We start from the raw sequence: 23661 nt of genomic DNA on the forward strand, positions 1-23661 counted from the left end.
ACCAAACTACTAAAGAAGGATACCCTCCTCTAGACCCTGGGTCATGGCCTGGACCACACACTCTTTATGTGTTCCACCTGAGAGACGTCTCTGAGGGTAACCGTACAACAAACGTGGATACTCCATCTGTTCCTCTCATCTCCCGAAAGCCTATATACACTTTTTCATTCCACTGTCCAGGTCATTAATGAGCTGCACCCTCACCTCAGCGTGCTAATCATGACCTATTTTGGGTGAGACCACAATGGGGTGTGTAGTGGAGAACACTGAGAAATCTACTCATCAGCCTGGAGCCCAAGGTGAAGGAGAAAGTGAGCAGCGGCTTCCTTCATAATTAAGTAATAGCTAAAATTACTCTCCATCATTACCAGGAGAAAATGACTTTGGCATTCCAATTTGGCATGAGGTAAATATTTTATGAGGTTCACGGACATTTTCCACCCACCTTAACCTCAAATTACAAGTGAGACACTTACCAAAGTGGTCGCCTCTCTCCTCTCATTAAGTGATAACTACATCTCAAAGGCAGGCTAGTCACAGGAGGGATATTATTATACACACTCCAGAATATCTTCAAAAGAAAAACACTTTGTTTAATATACCCAGTATTGATTGATAATGCCACTAGATTATAAAACTAATGCATTAAAGAAAAAAAATCAGATTCTCATTAAATCTTAGCCATTCAAAATAGATTTTCTTTTTAGTATTCTTTCTAGTTCCATGCTAGGAAATGTAACACAACATTAAAGAATGTTCCTTGCTGATGTTGGGCCAAGTTCTCTGCTTCAGGAAGCTATGGTTATTAAGCAAACATTCCTATGCAATGTATCTCCGCATAAAACTAGGCAAGGACCTTGTTAATGACTTTTCTGCTGGGTCAATGGCATCTAATAAAGACGGTAGTGCTGAATACGTGTGCTAAATCATATTTCTTTATAACACAGGCCTGCCTTCTTTCTAAGCCCAAAAGCAGACTGTTCCACTCTAGATTAGGGGATAGCTATAGAGGAGGACTCAGAGAGGGATCACCTTACGCACTCTCTCCTTTCCTTTCCCCTCCCAGAAGGAACAGGAAGCAGCTCAGGTACTAAAGCAAAAAGTCGGCCAAATTACAGAACTCCATGTTGGTGTCCTCCCTGAAATCATATATGGAAAACTTAACCTCCAATGAGATGGCATTAGGAAGTGTGGTCCTTGGGAGGTAATTAGGTCAGAAGGACGGAGGTCCCGACATGAAATTAGTGTCCCGGCAAGAAAAACAAGCACGTTTTCAATCATGTGAAGATACACGGAAAAAATGGCTGGCTGTAAACCAGGAAGATGGCCTTCACCAGAACTCAACCACACAGGCGCCCCGATCTGGGACTTCTAGCCTTGAGAACTGAGTTAAATCAATATCTACTGTTTAAGCCAAACTGCCCATAGTATTCTATTAGAGTAGCCAGAACTAAGACACGGGGCAGCTGGTAGACCGAAACAGATTATATACATATAACAGAATACTAGTAACAGTCGTAAGAGTAGCAGTGACAGCGCCAAGGTTTGGTCCATGATCTTTTATATATGCGTGTAATCTAGCCTCCTGAAAACCTCATTAAGGGCCCCAATTACCATTCCTGTTTTACACGGAGGGAAAAGCAGGCACAGAGACTAATCTGTTCCAGAGGCACTGTTTGGTATGGCCGCTAGGATTAGGATGAGGATTGAGTTTAAAATAAGAGAACCCCTCCCAGACTGTCTGGAACGGGCCACAGAACCATTACATTATCCACTTTACACAGAGAACTCCTATGCAAGTAAGAGTTACCACTCTGTACCGTGAAGTCAGTAAAGGGGGATTCTCTGGCTCTCCTAGTAGATCTGAGGAAAACAGCACAGTAACAGAACAACTAGAAAGATAAATCCTAGGGCCTTCTCAATGGAGTAATATCGGTGAAATGAAAGTTTATGTAGGCTGGATGATATTCCTCACGAGTTGTCCAAGCCTGTCGGTGTAAAAGTTAAAGCCAAATTAATTGCAAGAGCAGAAGCAACGAAATGTAAGATAAAATATAAGTCAGAAAACCACCCGACAAAAAAAGAGAAAAGAAAACGACTTCACAGTAGATTGATTAGGAATACCTTGATCCCTTATATGAAAATGGTGCTATTAGGGAAGAGCTGAAAACAGGTCAGTAGTAACAGCAGGCCCTCAAACAGGTATCTGTCCTTACGGAGGTATTTACCCTGTAATGGTTTGCTACTAGTGCAAATGATAACATCACTCCAGTGTTTGTCTGGGGTGTGAGAGTGAACAGATAGAAGTGGAATTTGAAACCAAGCAGTTAGATTCCAAAACATGTCTGTTTTTTTAAAGAATATTTTAATATTTATATTTGAGAGAGAAAGAGAGAGAGAATGAGTGGGGGAGGGGCAGAGAGAGAGAGGGAGACACAGAATCTGAAGGAGGATCCAGGATCTGATCTGTCGGCACAGAGCCCGACGCGGGGCTCGAAACTCACAGGAACCGTGAGATTATGACCTGAGCCAAAGTAGGAGACTTAACCGACCGAGCCACCCAGTGGCCCCAAAATGTGTGCTCTTAAATACTATGCTATTTCCTTTGAAAATATTACTATATGTTTTAGGCACATCCTTCTCCAACCTGGGAAGCTGGGGACCAGGTCAGGGAGTCACAGAATGAGGGATGCCTGCTAAGATATCCCTGTGCCAGGAGACGCCGAGCCACATAGAGTGTGTGGTTAGCTCTCGTCTGGGGCTTGGGCGATGAGGTGGCAGTGCACTGTGTAGAGTGTAGGGATAAAGTTACGCTAGAATGAGAATCCCTGCTTTACTGAGGAGGACTTTGGTGCTGTGAAACTTGAAGCCTCCTGACGGGACACCCAAACCAGAGCGCCTGCCCTCGCCCCCACTCCCAACGTCCCCGTATCCAGGCACTTCACTGAGGGCCTGAAGCACTTTGAAAAGAACAACACAACAGTCTCCTCATCCAGAAAGAAAACACTCTAAGGATCGTGCTAAGGTTTGTAGCTTTTTTAAAAGTTTCTCTTTAAACCAGACAGCTGATTTTTTTAGCCTTGGCAAATCTGACAAGAGATTACAGGCCAAGAAGACACAGCAATAGACTGAATTCTGACGTAAGGTACTTGTCAAGGCACATTTGTACACGTTTGTGTGTGAACACAAAACAGGAGCAAAATATCTGGTGACGGCATTGAGAAGAGGTGCATTGAAAAGTCTGCAGCACTAAGTCAGTCTGTTTCCTTGTGAACCTGATCCGATGTGCGGGATATGTGTTCAGTTATCCGTGGTGAAGCGTGGCCCAGAGTAGATGGCCCTCCCGCTGACATAAGGGCTGAGGGTCTCTATAGTAGCTTAACGGCCATGCTGCAGGCCTACGTCATTCCCCTCACCACGTGGGCATCTCATCTCACATCGTCACAGGAGGGGTGGCTACCGTACAATATTCTGAGAGAGAGAGAGAGACCACATTCATGTACTTTCACTAGAGTGTATAGTTTCAACTGTTCTTTTCCATCATTGCTGTTAATCTCTTCCTGTGCCTGACTTCTCAGCTGAACTGTGTCACAGGTATATACGCACAGGAAACACCCGGGACCTGCAGCCTTCAGGACTGTGCAGTGTCACAGGCGTCCACTGGAGGTCACGCAAGGTCTCCCTGCCGGACAAGGGGAGACGAGTGCATAATGATGGTGACACTGCGTGAGGGAGGGACCCGGCACTGCCCCAGGTCCCGAGACCCCCTCCTACCCTGCGGAAGTAAAAGGGCTGTTTCGCTGGAAGCTTGAGGGTTCATGACGACAGTCTCTGTAACATACTGTTATTTTTGTTCAAGCACCTAAATTTTACTACAGACAGAAGCTTGCAAATAGATTTCGAAAAAGCAAATGGCTTTTAGGATCCTTACAATTCTTGTCATTAATTCTAAGTGCTCTGCCAGCGGTAGGTTGAAGCAGAGGTAAGTACAATGTTTCTATATAATGCTTACATGCTTCTTCCAAAAGCCGGAATGATCACTCAAGGATGAAGACACGTATAGGGGTCGGGCTTCATTCATTTGCTCGACATGTACAGACACCAGTGAGGGGCAGGGCACTGTGACAAGTCCTTGGGGGAACAGAACTGAATGTGTGAGGGCCGGCCTTGCCCATGGAGCCTGCGCCTTGGTGGGTAAGTTCTCAGGCATCATTCTGGCACCTTCCTTGAATCCAGGCAGGCTGGCAAGAGGAGGTGTAAGTCCAAGCAAATCTACCTGGATTTAGGGCCGTGGTTCTTAGGGTCACCTTCACAGTTCACGGGGCCCCTGAAACCCAGTCTCCACCTCTACGTAACAAGTAGATAACAGTCATTTCATTGGATAATTTAATGATTCAAGGTGAAGTGAACGTTTGTCACCTGCCTAAAGTAAGGCAGCAAGATGTGGTTAGGCTCACTGGACAGTAGTGATCACCTGACAAATCCCTAATCCTCTAGTTCTGATTGGGGCAATTGTGCCCCACCTGATAGTCTTCTGCCAGAGATCAGCATCCATTACCAGAAAAACTGACACATTTCCTCCTCAAGCTTCTTCTAGAATGTTCTGAAGAAAAGAAAAAGACAACATACTTGAAAACACTAGAGAAGAAAAAAATGCCATGCTGTGACAGGCAGCCAGGTGTAAAATAAAACAAAAACACCCAGCAAATTATACTCCCCCCTAAAAAAACAAAATGCAGAATTTCTGTTAAGGGTGATAGCATATGAAGTAGGAAAGTATTTTTTTAGGTCCATTTACTTATTTCAAGGGGAGGGAGGGGCAGAAGGAGAGGCAGAGAGAGAATCTCAAGCAGGCTCCATGCCACCAGCACAGGGTATGAAGTCAGGACCCCGAGATCAGGACCTGAGCCAAAATCAGGAGTTGGACACTTAACCAACTAAGCCACCCAGGTGCCCCAGAAGAGTATTTTTTTTTAATAATAAGCAAATATTTTCCTTCATTAGGAACAAATTTCTAGTTGTCTGGAGCTTGCTTCCCACCAACCGGATCAATGATATTTGTGACAAAGGCACAAAGAATCCAGAACAAAGAAGGCAACTGAAGAACTTAAAGAATAGTTTTAACTGACAGCAGATTCAACAGGCTGAAAGCCAAGTGCTTCTGACTGGCGAGAGCTGAGTACTCGAGAGAGAAATAGGTTTTGCCTTGAATTCTAAAACGGAATTCCTGAGAGAATCAAAGTTTGGAGGTCTGCTCACCACACAGATAAAATAAAGGATAGAGCGTCAGAGCTGTCTCTCACCACACAGCAAGTCACTCAATAAAATGCGAAGTCCGGATTGGGGAGCTAAGTGGAATTCAAACTTTGAGGGGAAAGAGCACCCAGAAAAGCCTGAGGAAAGACATCGGAGCAGTGTGCCTCCTGCTTCCTGAATCAGGCCCACAGGTATATGTGTCTTTATTAACGTTAATACTTTCAAGTACACAGGGGCTTCACAGAACAGAAGTGAAAGCCCAAAGAAAGCGGCTGGACTCAAGAGCTTATATACCATGATAACAAAGGGCGATACACTCGGAAAAGTAACTGGACAAAGGAAGAGGGGCTTGGGGCTCCTGAGAGGTGGTAAATGGGGGGAGCTGACAAGGACATACAGGATAGAGATGGGTGTTGAGGAAGGTTCGCTGTGCAGACTCAAGCGACAAGAAAGGGGGATGGCTTTACACGTGGAAATTTATGCCACCTTAGAAGGGAAAGTTATGCCCCGACATGAGGCAGACAGGAGGGCAGAGGGCCCCTCTTGTTTCAGCTGTTGCTCAACTGCCTTCAGCTCAAAATAATCCTTATGCTAAAGTGGCATTTTTTGGGGTGGCATATTCTGACCCCCTTCAGAGACCAGGCTTTACATCTGAAGTGACTGAATTAGTTTTACTTTGCAAGACTGAATTTGCCCCTTCAGCCCCACCTATACGAGGGCCCCCAGCAGAGAGAGAGGATCATGGGTAACCTGACTGCGGTTCTATTTCCGCACAAACGGACAGTTACTATAAATGTTGATCTCATTATACGCATAATGAGTAAATTAGATGATGCAGAATCCTGCCTTAACTCAAAATTACATCTGTGCTCCTCAGACCCATGAAGCAGTCCTGGCTGTAGGACGTTTGGTCTGTCTCTTCAATACGGAGATACCTAGTGTCTCTCTCTCTCTTACCTCGGTCCCTTCCCTTCAGCCAAATGGTTCGTTCCAGGTCATTCCACCGCGGGATGCCACCCACCGCAGGCTGCCCTTCTGTGTCCAAAATTTTACTCAATCTTCACATCATTCTTCATTATCAGTACTGACCTATAAACCTCTCCTTTTTTTTTTTTATAAGTTTATGAGAGAGACAGCAAGAGCACAAGTAGGGGAGGAGCAGAGAGAGGGAGAGAGAGAATGGCAAGCAGGGCCCACAATGTCAGCATAGAGGCGGACGCAGTGTGTGTGTGTCAGGGGGTGCTCACCTGACCTGAGTCGAAATCAAGAGTTAGACACTTAACCAACTGAGCCACAGAGGTGCCCCAAACCTCTCTTTCTGAAAGCGACAGCCCTCACTCGCCAGTGATGTGGAAGCAATCTGTCGTCCTAACCTAATGAGGTGTGAGAGCACAGCCACCCACACCTTCTGGGGAGGGGTGATGCTCTGATTACCACTGGAGTACAGAAGGGACACTCTTGATTTAAACAGACTGCATGTATTTCTGATGAAGACTTTGTGTTTATGATCCACAATGCTGGACATCCATCCACAAAAGAAACATGAAGTTTTTGTCTTCCATAAATTTAAGTTACAGCCAATCTATGGGAAATCCTAGGTAGAACATGGCACGGGTGGGATGCAGCGTGGCCAGATGGCGAAGGGGATAATGCAAATGACCAACGCGGGACACAGTGTTGTAGAGCAAAGGGTTTTCAGGGGTGGAAGTGCTGGCTTTGTGGCAGCAAGGCTGAAAGAGAGGGGGGGACAAGGGCCCTCCTTTGCAAATCATGTTCGTTCTCTCACAGGCTTGTTCAGAAGCTGTGTCCTGTTCTGCACCACATCCATTGAGGACATAAAAACACAGGAGAAATGTGGAACATTTGGATATGTTTACAAAAGAGTAAAAGGAATCAATAAGCATCTGGAAAACACAGCTAGACGATAAATGGAATTTTCCAAGAAAGGCAGGAAAGTATGAAATAAATTTAACTCCAAGCAAAGGGAATTATTGTTGGCTCCAGTGAGAGTGTCCTGAGCCAAGGTCAGGGGGCCGTCTGGAGGCGCACGCCTCCCCAACCTCCTCAGTCAGGGCAGAGGGAAAGAAAAAGAACTCAACTCGAAGGGGCAGGAGTTCTAGTCCTGAGACGTGGCACGATGGGCTGTTTCCACTGGATGTTTCGGAGCACTTACCTCTCAGCATCAGTCTCCAGCTAATAAATGGGAATAACCATTCCTCCCCCACCCCCATCAATGGCTCCGATTTGCTAAAGGGCCTCGAAGGACAAAAAGACATATATATGTATGTCCTTATATATAAAACAGTCATTAATAACACACGATTCTCACGTTTTATCCAAAGAAGGATGGAGAAAAGTCAAGGACACAATTAGGAACGCAGTTTTGTAGTGCTGAGAAAGGGAAGGTCCAAGAATCAATGTATAATCCCGGAACAAAAGTACAGGGGACCCAACACACCTCCTCAAATGAATTAAAATTGGCACCAAAGCTAGTTGTTAAATACTAAGGACTAGTCACATGTTCAGGACACTCACAGACTGGGGTCCTCAAAGTTACTGATAGGCTAAATATCTTTTATGAGTAGAAGTGTCAGCAAGGGCCTAATCTGGGGAGTAACTGCTTGAAATAAATAATTTACAAGTAGTGGTATGTGGTTTTCTGACAAAAAACATGACCGACAAAAATACAAAGAGATGTTTCAACAGAAGTAGGTGAATAATGGCAGGTGGGCTTATGATAATAATAAATAATAATAATAATAAATAATAATAATATATTATTATCATTATTGGGTATTTACTATGTGTTTTTTGCCTCTTTAGGCCATTTCGTTATCAGGGCCTCGTGATACCATCAGTATCAAGATTATCCCCATTTTCAAGATGAGTAAGCAGGTGCAGTGGAGAAGTTAGGCAACCTGCCCAACTTCGTAAGTGACAGATATGGGATACAAACCCAAGCAGTTTGACTGCTCCATACCCTCACCCACATCCTTGTCAGGCAATGGATGAGGCCAAGGGGTAGCATCCAACACCACTTTAGTAAAAGCTGCCAACATCTGAGGGCTTACTAGTGCCAAGCACTACTAAGAACCGTACACAATCTCATTAAACCCTCACTCCACCTTAGGGAGGTAGGCCCTGCAATGATCTCAGTCTTACAGATGAGGAAACAGGGTGACAGAGGCAACAGAGATAGGAAAGAATTTCCTGACCACTCAGAGCCATGTTTCACTAGCACACCCCTCCGGCCCACCCCAAAATTGTGCTTTTTGCTAAGTACTCCCTTGTGAAATGCTAATACCACAGCACAGCTGTATGTTGGTTTATGTACTGTACATATATCTGTGCTTTATTTATAAAAAGAATGGGATTTTTTACCCCACCAAGGATCAATTTTTGCCCCCAGTGAGAACATGATCTATGGCTTAAAGGATCCTTATTCAAGCAGTCAGTTGTGATTCAGGAGAGTGGTTCATTTATTAAATTCTCATTCATTCATTCAGTCAGTCCTTCCGTATTTACTGAGGGAAAGGAACCAGATACAATGGAATATGGTACCGTGTTATTGCATTTCCATGACATTCAATAAAAGACAAAACAAATACAGGGTGACAGAAATGTGAACAGTGGTTGCCTCTAGAAGAGAAAGACTGAATGGAAGGGCACAGAGGAACTTTCTAACGATGCACATCTTTTCATCTTGATCTGGGTTATGGTTACGTGTCTGCATACCTTTGTCAAAACCTATCAAACTGCACACTTGTGAAATCTACATTTGCTGAATATAAATTATCTCCTAATAGAGTGTTCAAGAAAGTAATTCCCAGCATGCACCAGCCTAGGTACTTGAAACTGGTCCCTGAAGGCTCTACCTCCCAGCCGGACACCATGGCTCAACCCCACACTCTCTGGCCATGCAGGGTCAGGGAAAGAGAAGGACCCCATGATCTGACTTTATCAACATCTGTCCTGGAATCCCAGGCAGAGCTCTGATGACCCAATGTCATCATGGGGTGGGAAAGGTCAGAGCGATCTACGAACTTCACTGTGGAGATAGGCTTCAAAATCGAGTGCTCTAAGGTTCATACAGTGACTGGGGAGGAGGTAACAGAAGTTCACAATGTCACCACAGGGAAGAAGCGAGGGGAAGCCTTTCCCGGAATCTGAGAGCATTTATCCCTCTGGACAGGGGCCCACGTGCTGCCTTGTGACACTGCCTGTACTTGGCACCGCCTGATTACTGACAGCAGCTCTGTTCTTTTGCTTTCCATGTGCTTAACGTCATTTTCCCAAGTCGGCCATAAATGGCCTATGGTCTGGGCTGTGTTTTTATACCCGGCTCAGTGACCAGGCATGACACCTTACAATCAGATTCCTGGGACCACATAACTAGAACATCAAATTTTCTGAGCCAGATATTGGGAAAAGTGTCTGAAAAACAAAGTGTCAGAAACTACCTAAGGCACACAATCTTGGTGCCTGTCTAATGGAAATGCTGATACATTTTTAAAGGCACACAGGAAAACTTTAAAGCTGGCCCTTCTAGAAAATTCAAAACATCTGGTCATTGCAAGAATAAAGCAGGCTTAAAATCCTTATTCTGTCTAAAACAGTGTATTAACCTCGAAAAGGGGTATAAACTTGATAGACCTTGCTTTTGAAGAAAATGGAAATATGATCAACTAAATAAATCAGGTTTTTCAGAAATTCTCTTCGTAGGAGTTGGCTAGAGAAAGAACTAACAAGATCTAAGAGCTTGGATGTGTTGACAACCTACCATGTATCAGGTATTCTGCTAAGCACGGTATAAACCTTATCCAACCCAGAGATAGGTGCTCTCATTATACCAATCTGTGCAGAAATCAAAAGGGTTGATGCTTGCCCAGTTTAGGACAAAGGAAGCAGGAAACTGGCTTGAGACTATCCACTTCCATGCTCAACACCTGCCTACTCTTCCTAGGTGACCTATAATCTTAGATGACCCTGCAGGGAGATGATCTGGCCCCTGGGAGAAGGGTAACAGAGCTCAGAGAGGGAGTGGCCAGGCTGGTATTTGAATGGGGACACACGTTCACGTGGCGACGCACCACACCTCCTCCCTGCTACGGAGGGTCTCCGAGAGACTTAGGTAGTCAGCAAGTTTCGGCAGGTCACCAAGAGAAGAGCAGGTCGCCTGGACGCGTGCTCGGCCAGCCTCTGGGCTACATGGCGCTGAGCGCAGCTCTACCACAATGGCCCTGAGGGCCGACAACAGAGCTCAGAACCCTGGGTGGGGACAGCCAACATGGAGGTCGTTTCAGGCTGGGGGATTAGAGGTCCAGCACACTCTGCGTTCATCGGTCCACTTCCCGATCTTACCTGTACTGTCTGCACCGTGTAGATTTTCTTCAGGTTTGAGGCACACTCAGCTGCTGTGGCACCAGGCAGGGATCTGAGCAAACAGAAGCCAAAGAGCAGAGAAACAAGAGAAACAAGGAGTCAATGTTCCTGAAGGAAGTCTGTGGGTCTTCACACAAATTAGGTCCGAAACCACAGAATCGGTCATTGTCTGGGATGTTCTTTAGAATTCCCAAATTGCTACTTTGTGACATCATGTGTCTGCTTCTCCTAAGAGTAAGCATGTTGATTCTGCGGAAATTTAATAAAAAAAATTTTTTTTAAAAAGGGAATGTATTTAAGAAAGATATCAGAAACTTAAAAACAACACGTTTTAAAAGACACTAAAATAGCCTTGTCATAACCAAGCCTTTTGCTAGGACTGAGGATAAGAAACTATGCCTATTGTGCAGGTAGGTGACAGGTATATTGCAGGATCCTGGCTGGGACACAGGTTTGAAAAACGCGTTAGTTCCCTGGTGGTAAATATTCACGACCTCTTAAGAAACCAAGTAACCTTCTGGCAACTTTAAGAAAAGACGATTACTAAAAGTCAACTGTAGTTTCACTTGAAATTTGCATACATTTCCAAAACACTTGCTTCTAGAAAAATTCTTTCGGTTACTTTCTCAGGCTGACTTAATTAGCTTTGGGGAAGTCTGTGGTCAGAATACATTAATCTTTAGTTTGCCGTATGTTCCACTAGATGGCAACATACTACAGGTTTATTCACCAGAAAAATCCAGCACCATTTCCTGGGATTGGGGGCAACGTGACTCCGTGACTCCGTGACTCCTTGACTCCGTCTCCTCAGTCCTTAGAAGTTCGGACTCTCAGTTCCTGCCACCTTTTCTTTCTCCCTACGCTGAATTACCAGTTCTTGCTCCAGACTGTCGGGATCCAGGTAGTCAGTCCAAAGGTGGAAATTCACCCCTTGAATCACGCTTGAAAGCCCCAGGTCTGGTAGGGAGGCGAGCGCTAGGTTTGCTGAGAGGAGAATGTGCGGGCTCACGGCTGACCCACTAGGCTCTGGCATCTCTAAGAAACGATGTTTACTGGCCACTGACTTACAGAGACTCAGCTCCCACGCAACCTCAAGGCACTGCACTTTCTGGCGAGTTGTTAAACCAGTGCACACCAGAGATACACACAAAACTCACGGAGCACAGGGGCAGAGAGGCCAGCAAAGAGCAGGTCATGGCCAGGCGCAGGGTGGGCATGACAGAGGAGTGGCAGGGACCTACACACTGTAACTCTGGAACTGTGGGCCAGTAAATGCTCCCTGCTATTTAACTGGAATAGAAAAAAAAATTATTTCTGAATACAATTCCCTTGCTTGAAGGTCACTAAGGAAGAATAATTATGGACTAGTTTGAGCGCAAACAAAGGACCGTGTTAAGTAGGTGAAATCTGATAAATAAATCTCCTCCAAGGGTTTACGACTCTTTTCTAATTGTTTATAAATACGCTGGACTTTTTTTTTTTAAAGCAATAACCAGCATGACTGCATTTTCTTGCCAGACTTGAAGCCTAAAATAACTGTGTTGAAGAGTGTGGTGAACAGTGAGGTATTCAATCAGCACCCAGCTCTTGACAGTGCCCGGGCCCCAGATCAATCACTCATCAGCCCGCAGAGACTGCCTGGACTTGGATAAATACTAATTTACTATTTAATGCAGCTTTTTATGCTGCTTTTGGCTTAAATTATAAAAAGATCACAAAAAAAAAAACCTAAGAGAGACCTTGAACCTTTTCTGGATACATTTTCACATGAAAAATCCATTACTTTTACATGAAATTCTACTGGCTAAACTTGAAAAGTTTAGCTGATCTCTCCACCCAATATGCCCAGCACGATATATCCCTGGGTCACCCAAAGCACACAGGTGCATATACACAGGGTTCCTTCTCTAACCCAGGGGGAGGCATGTTAGGATCCAAAGGAAGGAAATGTACTTTGTCTTTCCTTCATTTTAAAAACTATATATTTCAAATTTTTACTATTTCTTAAAGTCACACTTCAATTTTCCAACTGTGCAGAATGAGTATAACTCGTATGTTCACCTCACACAGCATTATGTCAACTGCATACAAGGTGAGGATAATACCATTTAACCTGGGAAAAGTCACTGAGGAATATTTCCTTTATATGTCTCTTTTTAAACGCCTCTGTGTCCACACTGTGGGCTTTTTATTGTATTCCAGAGGAGGAGACAACCATACACAATCACTTAGGGACCCTCAGTTTCACTGTCCGCATCTCATAAAAAATCTGGTGTCCAGGGTCCCAGAAAGGGCAGCGCCGTCGGTGTCAGACTACAGTATCAGGAGCGGGTGTGCGAGGGGTGCATTCCGAGCCAGCGCGCTGCCCCTTCTCTCTCCCTCACAGCGCCGACTCCCTGCCACCCAGCTTTGTGACAACAGCCCTTTCGGTAGAGCAGAGTAGAGAAGGTTCTCCCTCGAGCCAACAGGACTGCCCTCAATGGCAGGTCTATTCTGATCAACATTTCGTGATGCCGACTGATGTAGTGGCATTCCGAGGCAAAATGTCAGCTTCTATGGAAGCTTGGTTTCCTAATTTCTCAATGGAGAGGGGTGGATTCCGCGATCTTCAAGGATTCTTCCAGCTGCGGGACAGTTGTACGAGTATCCAGGACAGTTTTACGAATATCCAGGTTCTTCTGTGAGCCAAATCTGATGGCGACGGTGACTGGAAAACACCACTATGCCTAACCCTCCTGCCTGATCGGGGACATCTCTAACAAGCAAAACTGCACCACATCCATAGAATCCATTTTAAAAGGGTAAGCAAGCCGAGATTTTAAAATAATCTGTCCTGTAAACAGGTCAGACTGTACTGGACTGCTGGTTCAAAGGTGAACCAGAAGCTGTACCGTCTACTGTTACTGTTTCCTAAAGTAGCAATGTGGGCTGCTGGGGCAGAGCTAGGGCCTGGCAAAGGACCGCCCCTCACCCCCTCCTCCTGGTTACTCTGAAAGAGCCTTGTGCTGCCTGGAAAATCAATGTCTGCCATGGATTTCAATGAAAGAAACACTTTTACTTATCTCACATATACAGTATATTCTCCTATCTTTAAAAAAACCTTTTTAGTTCACTCATGTGACAAACCCAAAGCTCTCAACAGAACCCTCTCACCAAACCCCTACTCTGCAGACCACAGGTACTCAGCTGGGCATGATGTTGCTTCCCCCACCCCGGGACACATGGCAGTATGTGGAGACATTTCCAGCTGTCACAGCTGGGGGGATGCTGCTGGCATCTAGTAGGTAGGAGCCAGGGCAGTTATGGAGCCTCCCAGAGGGCACGGGACAGGCTCCCCCCACCCCCCGCAACATGGCATTATCTAGTCCCAAATGTCAACAAGTCCGTGCTGAGAACCTCCCATCAGAGACACGAAACAAACAGCCTCAGAGGAGTTAGGATTTAATCAACAAGGAATCACTGCACATCTCTTTTAGTTGATGGGGATACAGCTGTGATCACTCTAGACAAAGCCCTGTCCTCATCAAGTTTCCATTCTAGAAATGGCACCCTGCTTTCTGAATTCTCGAGATTCCTGAAGGCAAAGAAATTCTGATAGGATCCCCTTTTCTTTGCTCAGGAGGGATGAGGTGGGAGAGAAAGCCATGAGAGGAATACACTTATCGACCCGATGACCCCTCCTAGAAGGACACACGGCCAGAGGGGCAGGAAATCACGGACGCAGGGAATCGGGACTTACTTTCACATTCTCTGAATTCTATAGCCCCTTTTCCAGGCATATAGCCGCAGCTGAGGACATGAGCAGAACAATAAATGCTCCCCGTGTGGATCAGAGGAAGGGGTCTGAAGTGTTCACCAGGAGTTTTCCCTTTGATTTAATGATATTAATGTAGTAACGGCCTCCTTTTATTGAGCATGTGTTACACGAGAGGGTCTGGCTTCTCCTATCTCTAATCCTTAGCAACGATGTCAGGTTGGTGTCATCATCCCTGTTTTACTAATTAGAAAATTGAGGCTCAGTGAGTCTTTTTAAGTAGCCAATCTGGTTCTTTCCAGGCTCTGTCTAGCTCTGATGCCGAAGATCTTCCTCTTAGACAAGGATGGCTCCCAGTAAAAACCAGTCACTGCCATCATGGGTGGGCACACACAGCCTCTTGTCCGTCTCTCGTCTCTTTTTATACTTTTACACCTCCTCCTTGGACCCACCACCTGCTCTGGCCCGTCATTCCCCGACCACCATCCACTTCGCCACACTGTTGGCAGGGGGGCAGATGTGGAGACACAGGGCTGGGATGGATGCTACCAGAAGCCCTGGCAATAACGATATCCCAAAATGTGATACAAGGGACATGGTTTGGGAAGAACACAGGTACAGATCATCATTTCCCAGGGCTGGACATGTGAAGAAGATACTTTACCAAACGAGACACAAAGGGCTGGAACAGGAAGGCAGGGAAGCAGAGGGGTTAAGCGGATGACCTCTGGAATCAACGGATTTGAGTTCAAGGCCCAGCTCAGCCACCTTCCAGCTGGGTGACAAGCCCGACCCTCTTTGACCCTCACTTCCCCTTTCTGGGAAGATGGTCTCTATCACACACTGCTTTGCCACTTAGAGGACATGACTGAATTCTATTTAAATTCTATTTACCCAGCACCTGGCATTTACTATGCAATTGTGGCTAACATCACCATCAACATTGTCACCATCAGGGTCAGAGAAACAGGAACCGATGAGCGTGCAATTAGAGCTAAGAGATACTGAGAACATTTTCTCATCTGTGGGGCAGCCATTTAGAACCCCAAGTCTGTGAGACTTACTCACAGAGCTGAGAAGCTCCTGCAGTCCTTCTTCAGAAAAGAAAGCCTTCCAGGTGCTAGTGTCTCTGGGCTTCGGGCCACAGCTACCCCGAGGGCTGTTCCTACTCTGACTTGGCTGATCCAGAAGCTGTGATGGTTTAGGGCAGAAGAGAGAGGGGGTCCTTTGAGGTCCGCCAAGTAGAGATGATTTGTGTAAAGATGTCAGGGGAATTATTGTTACTTACTCCCCAAACTCGCAAATCTAGCTTTATATGACTACTGTGTGTCTTCAAATGCCTAACAGAATAACAGGAAATGCAACTTAAGACTCTTCATGTAAAACTGCTTAAATTTCTTTTCATTTGGGGAGTTAGGAGAAGGCAGGAAGCCCCATAAGTCTGGACCAACTGTTCTACTTAAAATGGTTTCCAGGCACCTAAGCAACATTTATATGCAAAAAGTTAATGTGTTAATCATCTTTACTGATTCATTAAGGTAGGTCCCTGAGAATTTCGAAAGACAGAACTCTTTCAGCTCAATTAAAGTCTGAAAGGCTTCAAAGCATTTTATCCCCTCTCTTATTCCAGAAACGCTTCCTGAGCCCCCAATACCTGAAAAGGCTATGTGTCCTGTGTTACACGCATGCATGACCTCATTTCATCCTCATTAAGACATCAGGAGTACACAATGGTTGCAAACCCACTCTGCAGATAAGCAAACTAAGTGTGAGGGTGGGAACTTGGCCAAAGCCAGAGTCGGCTAGTGGCAGAGCTGGGACTTGAACCATGGGTGGCTGGCAAGCTTGCTCTTCCTCACGAGCTTAGATGGACCACTTACTACCTGACCCAGCCTCTGCTTGGGGCCGTGACTACAACTCTGCACCAAGCATTCTCAATCCTCCTGCAGCTTGCAGTCCTCAAGTGACTTCCCTGCAATACAAATGTACCTCCTCCATTCAACCCTGCCCTTCAAGACATGGTTGCTAAAGGTGAGGCTCATGCATAACTCATGGAGACAGGACCCTCGCAAGCACTTCAGGAAATGATCTTTACTGTCACCTGGCTAGCTCTTAGCAGGCCACTGCGCCGCTTACCAATGACCTGGATACCTGGAGATGCTTCTTAGGAAGACAAGATGCTGGAAAGGATTCGCCAAAGCCTGCCTGCATCCTTGCCAAATTGTGGGCAGTCAACTGGTAGCATCACTTGGGAGCATCTCTAGGTCCATTGGACACCTGCTGGATTGTATGGGATGTGTATACATATTGAAGTTTGAGATGTGCTGGCCTGTGTCATCTAAATCAAGGCACTGTAAGAAATGCTAACAACTTGGGAAGTAAAAGCTAATGAACTATGGATAGCATCATCAAAAACACATAAACATCACTCTTCTCACAGATGCATTTTTTGTCATCACCCAAAGAGATGGGAATACCGTTAAATGTGAAGGACAATCCTACACAAGCTCTTAAATATGGATTTAAGGCAAGGGTCTCTTCTTTGCAAATTTTAGAGCGGGAGTCCTCGGCTTAATTTTTTCCCCATGAAACAGGAGCTTAGTTTTTTCGTTTGTGAAATTATGTGGGAAGACCAGACTACCTCTCAAGTTCCATCTAGCTTCCTTATTTCAGGATATGAGATGTGGGAGAACTATGTCCCATTCACTCTTCATATTCATAGGGAAGTGGTGTTCAACACACCAGTGCCTGGGGTCACACAGACCTTAGTTCAAATCCTGTTTCCACTTTGTGTTACCTGGGTGACCTTAGTCAAATTGCTTCTCTGGGCCCCAATTTTCTCGTCTGTAAAATGTTGCTGACACATCTTACTTCAATATTGTGAGAACTTTGTGGGTGATTATGTATAGCAGCCAGGGTAGCACCTAGCACCATGAAGTATAGGGGAGTTAATACTGACAGGCTCAAGTGGAAAAAGACATGAAAGCTTACGTACAGTACAATATATCCACATAACACATACACACACCCAATGTCCAAGCACATGATCAATGGTTGGTAAAAGAAATGAACACTGACAATATTTCCCCTCGTATGAGCGACCATCTCATTTGAGCCAAGGGAACCACCTGAGAGAGGGAGGCTTTACAGCCAGGAAGAGGTCTCCTAAATGCCAGTCTCGTTGAATTTACTAACATCCAGCTCAGCCGTCAGAGAGAACATCTTCACAGGCTCAGCTCTGTGGTGGAGAGCACCCCTGGTACAGCCTTCACTCATTAAAGCTGATATCATTTTAGTCACTTTTAGATAGACCTGTGGCTTGTGGCCACAACAGCTTCCTGTTTGAGAGTCACAGACAAAAATGGTCCAGGGCCTATGAGGAGCATTGAATAATGCATCTATTGAAACACCCTTCGTAGTCTAAATGCTTTATTTTTGCATGTTTATTTTTATTTTTCTAGGCTTCCATTTATTTTCATTCCTGGCCTCTACGCTCCCAGACACCAGCAACTGGACCTCTCTTCCTCTTGGCATCTAATGAGTCCCTCAGCCGGGGTGGCTCAGTCAGTTAAGCGTCTGACTTCGGCTCAGGTCATGATCTTACAGTTCATGAGTTTGAGCCCTGCATCGGGCTCTCTGCTGACAGCCCAGAGCCTGGAGCCTGCTTTGGATTCTGTGTGTCCGTCTCTCTCTGCCCCTCCCCTGCTCATGCTCTGTCTCTCTCAAAAATAAACATAAAAAAAAATGTTTTAAAGAAGAAAGAAGGACAATACACAATTTGAGCAGCTACTGCCAGGGGAGGGCTGGCCACTTCTCTGAGTGAGAATGTTTAGGGTCTACCTGTGTGAAGGAACCAATGACCCAAAGACCGAGGTTATGATACCCTTGGTCGGTGCCCTTCCCTGCCTGAGCTCCCTGGAGACGCTTGACCCCTTCCAGAAAATAAAATCCTGGGCCAGTAAGAGAGGCTGCGGGTTGAGAAAGGCAAAAATGAGGAAAACAGAACAGGAAGAGTCGGGATGCCAGCCACTCTCTTCCAGTCAGCCATGGCCTTCCATGCAGCCTTCTACCCTCACCTGGTCCCAAAAGGCCACTCTATGAATAAGGATGGTTCGGGGATCCTCTCCCACAAGCCTGGCCCCGTGCCCTATCAGATCTGTTACGACGGAGCACACCACTGGAATGCATGTGACAGCACCACACTGTGTGTGTGTGTGTGTGTGTGTGTGTGTGTGTGTGTGTGTGTGTGTGTGTTGGGGGGGGTCCCTCTGGAGCCTCCTGGAAATCTCTCCTGATGCTATGGAAGCACGCACTACAAGAGACATCCCTGCTGGGAGGCGCAGAACCGTGATGCATTGGGCATGTACTCTTAACCCTGACAAAGTCATGGGCAACTGACTCAGGCGCAATTAGCCCCATCCATAAACAGAGCAGTAGTTCGTCAGTTGTGAAGCACGAGGCATTTGTTCCAAATGTGCATGGCACCTCACAGGTCTGACAGAGCAGGTCCTGGGCAGGGTCAGGAGCCTGTATTTTCAGCGGCACTGCCGGGAGGTTCAGCTGTAAGTGGAGAGGGATGACATTTTGGAAAACACTGGTTGGGGGGAGGTAAACCCCAGTGGGGTGCCTTGGTGGGGGACATATGTGATTGGCTTACCTTTGCGACTAAGGACACAAGCACACAAATACTCCCTAAGCACCTACTATGGGCACTGCAATATCCACCCCTGGGGAGTAGGACATGAGGCAGTCCAAGTCTTGTGGTCAAGAGGCAGGGACAGAGAAGCAATCAATAATCTTTAATACAAAGAGTGGCCTATAAAAAATGCTGCGGAGCACAAAGGAGGGGGGCTTCATCCTGCCTGGGCCAAGGGCTATTTATGGACAATCACAGAGTTAGCATCTCTGCAAGGCCTTAAAGGATGCATGGGGGAGAGAGGCGTCTCAACCCGAAGGAACACCATGAGGCAAAGATGAGAGCATGTCAAGTCCATGGTTGATGCGGGAAAAGTCCACGGTCACCAGAGAGACTGGACACGCTGAAGCCAGTGAGACACACAGTGAGTGGTATTTTGGAGCTGGGCAGATATCGGGGATGAGGCTAAAAACAAGGTGGGCTTCAGGTTACAAACAGCAATATAGAAGTTTATACCCTGTAATCTACAGGTTTTAGGTTGTGTTTCTGTTTTAGAGCTGTGGGATGCTTTTTTCAAATTAGAGTGGCTCGTTCCTAAAACAAACCACCACCGCCAAAACCAGTCAGAGCTGCTCTGGTCAAAGCAGGGATGGAGAGCCGGAATCCCATGTGCCGGAAGCACAAACGCCCCCAAGAGAGGCCCCCAGGGTGGTGGGAGACGGAGTCATAAGCCGCTGCTGTGGCACAATGACAAGCAGGGGGTTCCGGTGCAGGGTAGAAGGCTAAGCCCAGAAGCCCAGGTGGGGGGTGCTGGGTGAAGGGAGGAACTGGGGGGCAGGCAGACTGGCATCTACCTGGGGCTAGAGGGCACAGGGCCTGGAGAGGCAGGGACACGCAGGGGAGGGGATGGCATAGACACAGAACCCGGTTTCCAACAGTGGATCAGCCACCTGAAACACAGGAAGGGATGGAGGCGTGTACTGGGGAGAGAAGAGGAGTCAAGGAACAAATGGAAATTCCGGCTCTGAAAAATGCTAAGCAGCATGTAGCAAACAGGGTGTCCAGAACTCAGTAGGGAGGTCAGGGCAAGGGAGGTGCATTTACAATGATCATCAGAAGGTTCATCCCATGAACCTCCAGGAGTCCTATGAACCACCCCTTCCTATGAAGAGGAAGCCTGTAGGGGTCCAAGTCCACAACCCCGAACCATGCAGGGTGGGATGCCTTGTGCCAGTTGCTGATCCAGGAGCCGAGGGCAGAATGGTGTGCAAAGAACCCCAGGGACGCGGACATTCCAGCAAGAAAGACATGCAAATGCAGACTCTATGGGAAAAGAAAGCAGGGTCAGGGGCGCGGAGGGTGTGTCAGGATGAGCACGCCATTTTGTATCAGTGGTTAAGGAAGGCCTTGCGGAGAAGATGACATTTGAGCAGAGACCAGAAGGAGAGGAAAGCACGGTGCTAGCAGCTGAATGAGCGAAGAGCATTCTGGGCAGGGGGGACTGCTGGTGGGAAACGCTCATGCTTGAGATGACAGAGAAAGAGCTAGAAGGGTAGGAGAGAGAGGGAGAAAGGCATACTGGGTGGGAACATGGAATGCTATAGAGTCTCAAGGGCTATTGTAAGTATTTTGGCTTTTGCTCTGAATAAAAAGGAAAGTAGAGAAGAGAAAGGCCTTCTTCACTCAGGTAGGAGAGAGACCACTTCAGCTGCTGAGATGGGAAGGGAGTAGAGGGGGCCAGGGTTGAAGCCAGGAAAGCAGTGAGCATGGTCCTGCAATGGCCCCGGTGAGAGAGGTGGTGTGGCTCAGGGTTTAGGATGCAGGTGGAGAGAATGAAATGGATTCTGGTAGAATCAACAGCATCTGCTGAGAGTGGATGTAGGGGAGAGAGAAGGAAAGGGGGAAGGAAAGGAAGAAGAGAGTCACAGAGGTCTCCAAGTGTCGGGGGCTGAGCACATGGAAGGATGGAGTTACTGTCAACTGCTCTTATCCGAGATGGGACACACGAAGGAAGGCAAACTGGGGAGAGAAAGTGAAGAGGTGGGTTTTCCATGTGACATGTGTTGACTTCAGATGTGTATCAGACACCCACACGGAAACAGAGAGGAGACAGACGCACAAGTGTAAAATTGTGGGAATCACCAGCATACTGATGGAACTAAAAGCCTTGTGACTGAATGACGTCACTGGTGTGGACAGGCACAGGAGGCCTGCGCGCTGAGTCTCACGAACAACACTCAGAGGAAAGGGGGTCCCACGAGACGAAAACAAAGCACTCAGAGACATGCAATCAAGAGTGGCCTCTAAGATCAAGACACGATGGGGCTTGAAATATCCAGAAAAGGGGAGGAAAGCTCTTCATCTCACACCCCCAACCAGAATTATACCCCCGAATGCTCGAATTCTTAGCCATACCATCACATTTAAGACAACAACAACAAATAACGACTTATTGGAAATTACTATTAAAAATGCAAGTAACTCTACTAAGAGACTCTCTGACTCATCCATGGAGAGGGGGAATGAGTTCAGGTTGCTGGCTTCCTAACACTGAGCTCAGACAGGGTCCACCAAGGACTATTAGCGTGTGTCGTGGGGGAGAGCTGGTAATTTGGGAGCTTCAGGTAACAGTGTTAGTTGTCAGCATTTATTAAACACTTTCTCTATGCCAGGCACGCACGTTAGTGTTTTATGTTCATCCAGTAATCCTTAGAACAGCCCCCAGGAGACAGAGCCAATGATTATTCCCATTTTACAAACAATGAAACTAGGGGTTTAGTGGGACTAGATCTTGTCCGTGGTCACACAGTAGGCTAAAAGGGACAGGTAGGTAGTAGGTGCCAAAGGATTGCTTTAGGTGGCAGGAGGCCTCCAGATGCCGTGGAACTCAAATTCGATGGCCTCGATGGCAGACATCAGCTATGCTGCGGTGAATGTTGCCTCGGAAGGCTCTCCTGAGAACATTACTACTCTCTCTAGAATCCTGTTTCTCTAGGGAGGAACAGTTACAAATGAACTTCTAGAACATAAGGTGTTCACAATTCCAAAGGGAAGGAGACCCACCTACAGACGTGTAATGGACGCCCGGAGGAGCGAGGGCAGCTCACTACAAGCTGTGGGGTGACTGATCAGGCAAATGAACTCAAATGAGCAATGCTGGAAGTAATTACACTTTCTAAATTAATGTAATTATTTCTATTACAAATGTGGGACACTGTGGACACTATTTCATCCGAGTGCTGGCTTTCAGAGCACAAAAATGCAGCAACACAGACGAGGACAGCTCGAGTTTGTGTCTTCATTGAAGTCACTACATTCTTATCCTCAAAGATCCCAGATATTCTTAGAAAGTTATTTACTGTTATGTAGTCTTAAAATCTTGGACCATACTTTAAAACGCTGTGCCTTTAAGTAGGCTAGTTTGTGACCTGTTTCAAAAGGCACCCCCTCAAAACCTGAGGTCCAGGTTTGCCTTGAAAACAGATTAGCAGGAAAGAACGAGAGTTACAGCACATCTTTGAAAACAAAGACACAGGATTTCACGGGGCTAAAGTTTGCCGAAACCACTCCTATTATGACAGGAAAATGTCATCCCATAATGAAAGTGAAAATGTTTTAGATAAGGAGCCTCTCGGATTCTACCCCACCCCCAACATCTTTGGGGCCCCGGAAAAGGCAGTGGCTCTGAGTTACAATTCTTACAGACAGGGGTGCTAATGGCAACAAAAAGGAACGAACTTACCTCCCTTCATAGGATCATTATCACTTTTTAAAAATCTTGCAGGCATTTTACGGAAGGCTTTTAAAGACCAGATTTGGGTCTCCTAGGTAAATTTCACAGAAAACAGCCATATACCTTTCTCCCTAATGCTTAACCACACAAACAGTGCCATCACAATTTCCATAAACTCTGGGGACAACCTTGAGGTGTCGTTGTTCGGCACCCACTGGGTGACGGATTTACCAAAAAGGGCTTTGCGTGAGTGCATTTATTCATTTGTCTAAAACTTCTTAAGCTCCTATGTGCCAGGTGCAGCTCTGGGTGCTGGAAGACAGCAAAAGTCAAACACAAAGTCCCTGTTCGTCGGCTTTTAACAGAGGAGAAAGTACTGAGGGACTGAGGGACTGAAAATAGAATGACTGATACATAATACTATGGGGCAACATTAAGCATTACGGAGAAAAATAGGGGAAAGCAGGGGGAACCCAGAATGCTTGCAAGATTTGGGGTGTGCTAATGTGGAGACCGTAGTCCGTTTCTGAGATGGCACCTGAGCTGTCCCCTGAGAGAGCTATAATTGTCCCCATGTCACTGACAAGTGAGGCATGGCTCGCCTAGTCCCAGCGCCCAGAAGGCGCGGGGGCTGCACAGCAGCGGGTCAGGAAGTACCTGCCCAGTGTTCGAGAAAGAATGCAGAGAGGTGTCCGCGGCAGTTTCGGTGGGGCGCGGGGTGGCGGCCAGCGCTGGGCCTCGACCCGCGCCACCACCGCACACTTCCCGGGGGGCCGGTCCGCTTTCCCGAGCGCTGTCACCGCGGAGGTCGGGGCCCTGGCGNCACGCTTCCTTTCAGGGGAGGAGAGGGGCAGAGTGCTGCCGAAACTTTTGGGGCTGCGCCGGTGCCCTCCCGCCCGG

General features: G+C 46.6%; 1 protein-coding gene across 2 annotated transcripts in view; it reads right to left on the minus strand.

Annotated features, from left to right (window-relative positions):
- EIF4E3 (eukaryotic translation initiation factor 4E family member 3) overlaps positions 1-23661 on the minus strand; it is a 78683-nt gene that overhangs the window by 13771 nt on the left and 41251 nt on the right. For both annotated transcript variants that reach the window (XM_077770638.1, XM_077770639.1), the window contains 2 exons: positions 10618-10690; positions 477-571 (listed from right to left, as the gene is read on the minus strand). In XM_077770638.1, the coding sequence (XP_077626764.1) occupies positions 477-502 (26 nt within the window). In that variant the 5' untranslated portion in view covers positions 503-571; positions 10618-10690. The remainder of the gene's footprint in view (positions 1-476; positions 572-10617; positions 10691-23661) is intronic.

This window comes from Crocuta crocuta, unplaced genomic scaffold (assembly GCF_008692635.1).
Source record: "Crocuta crocuta isolate KB4526 unplaced genomic scaffold, BGI_CrCroc_1.0 scaffold126, whole genome shotgun sequence".
In the NCBI taxonomy this organism is placed as follows: domain Eukaryota; kingdom Metazoa; phylum Chordata; class Mammalia; order Carnivora; family Hyaenidae; genus Crocuta; species Crocuta crocuta.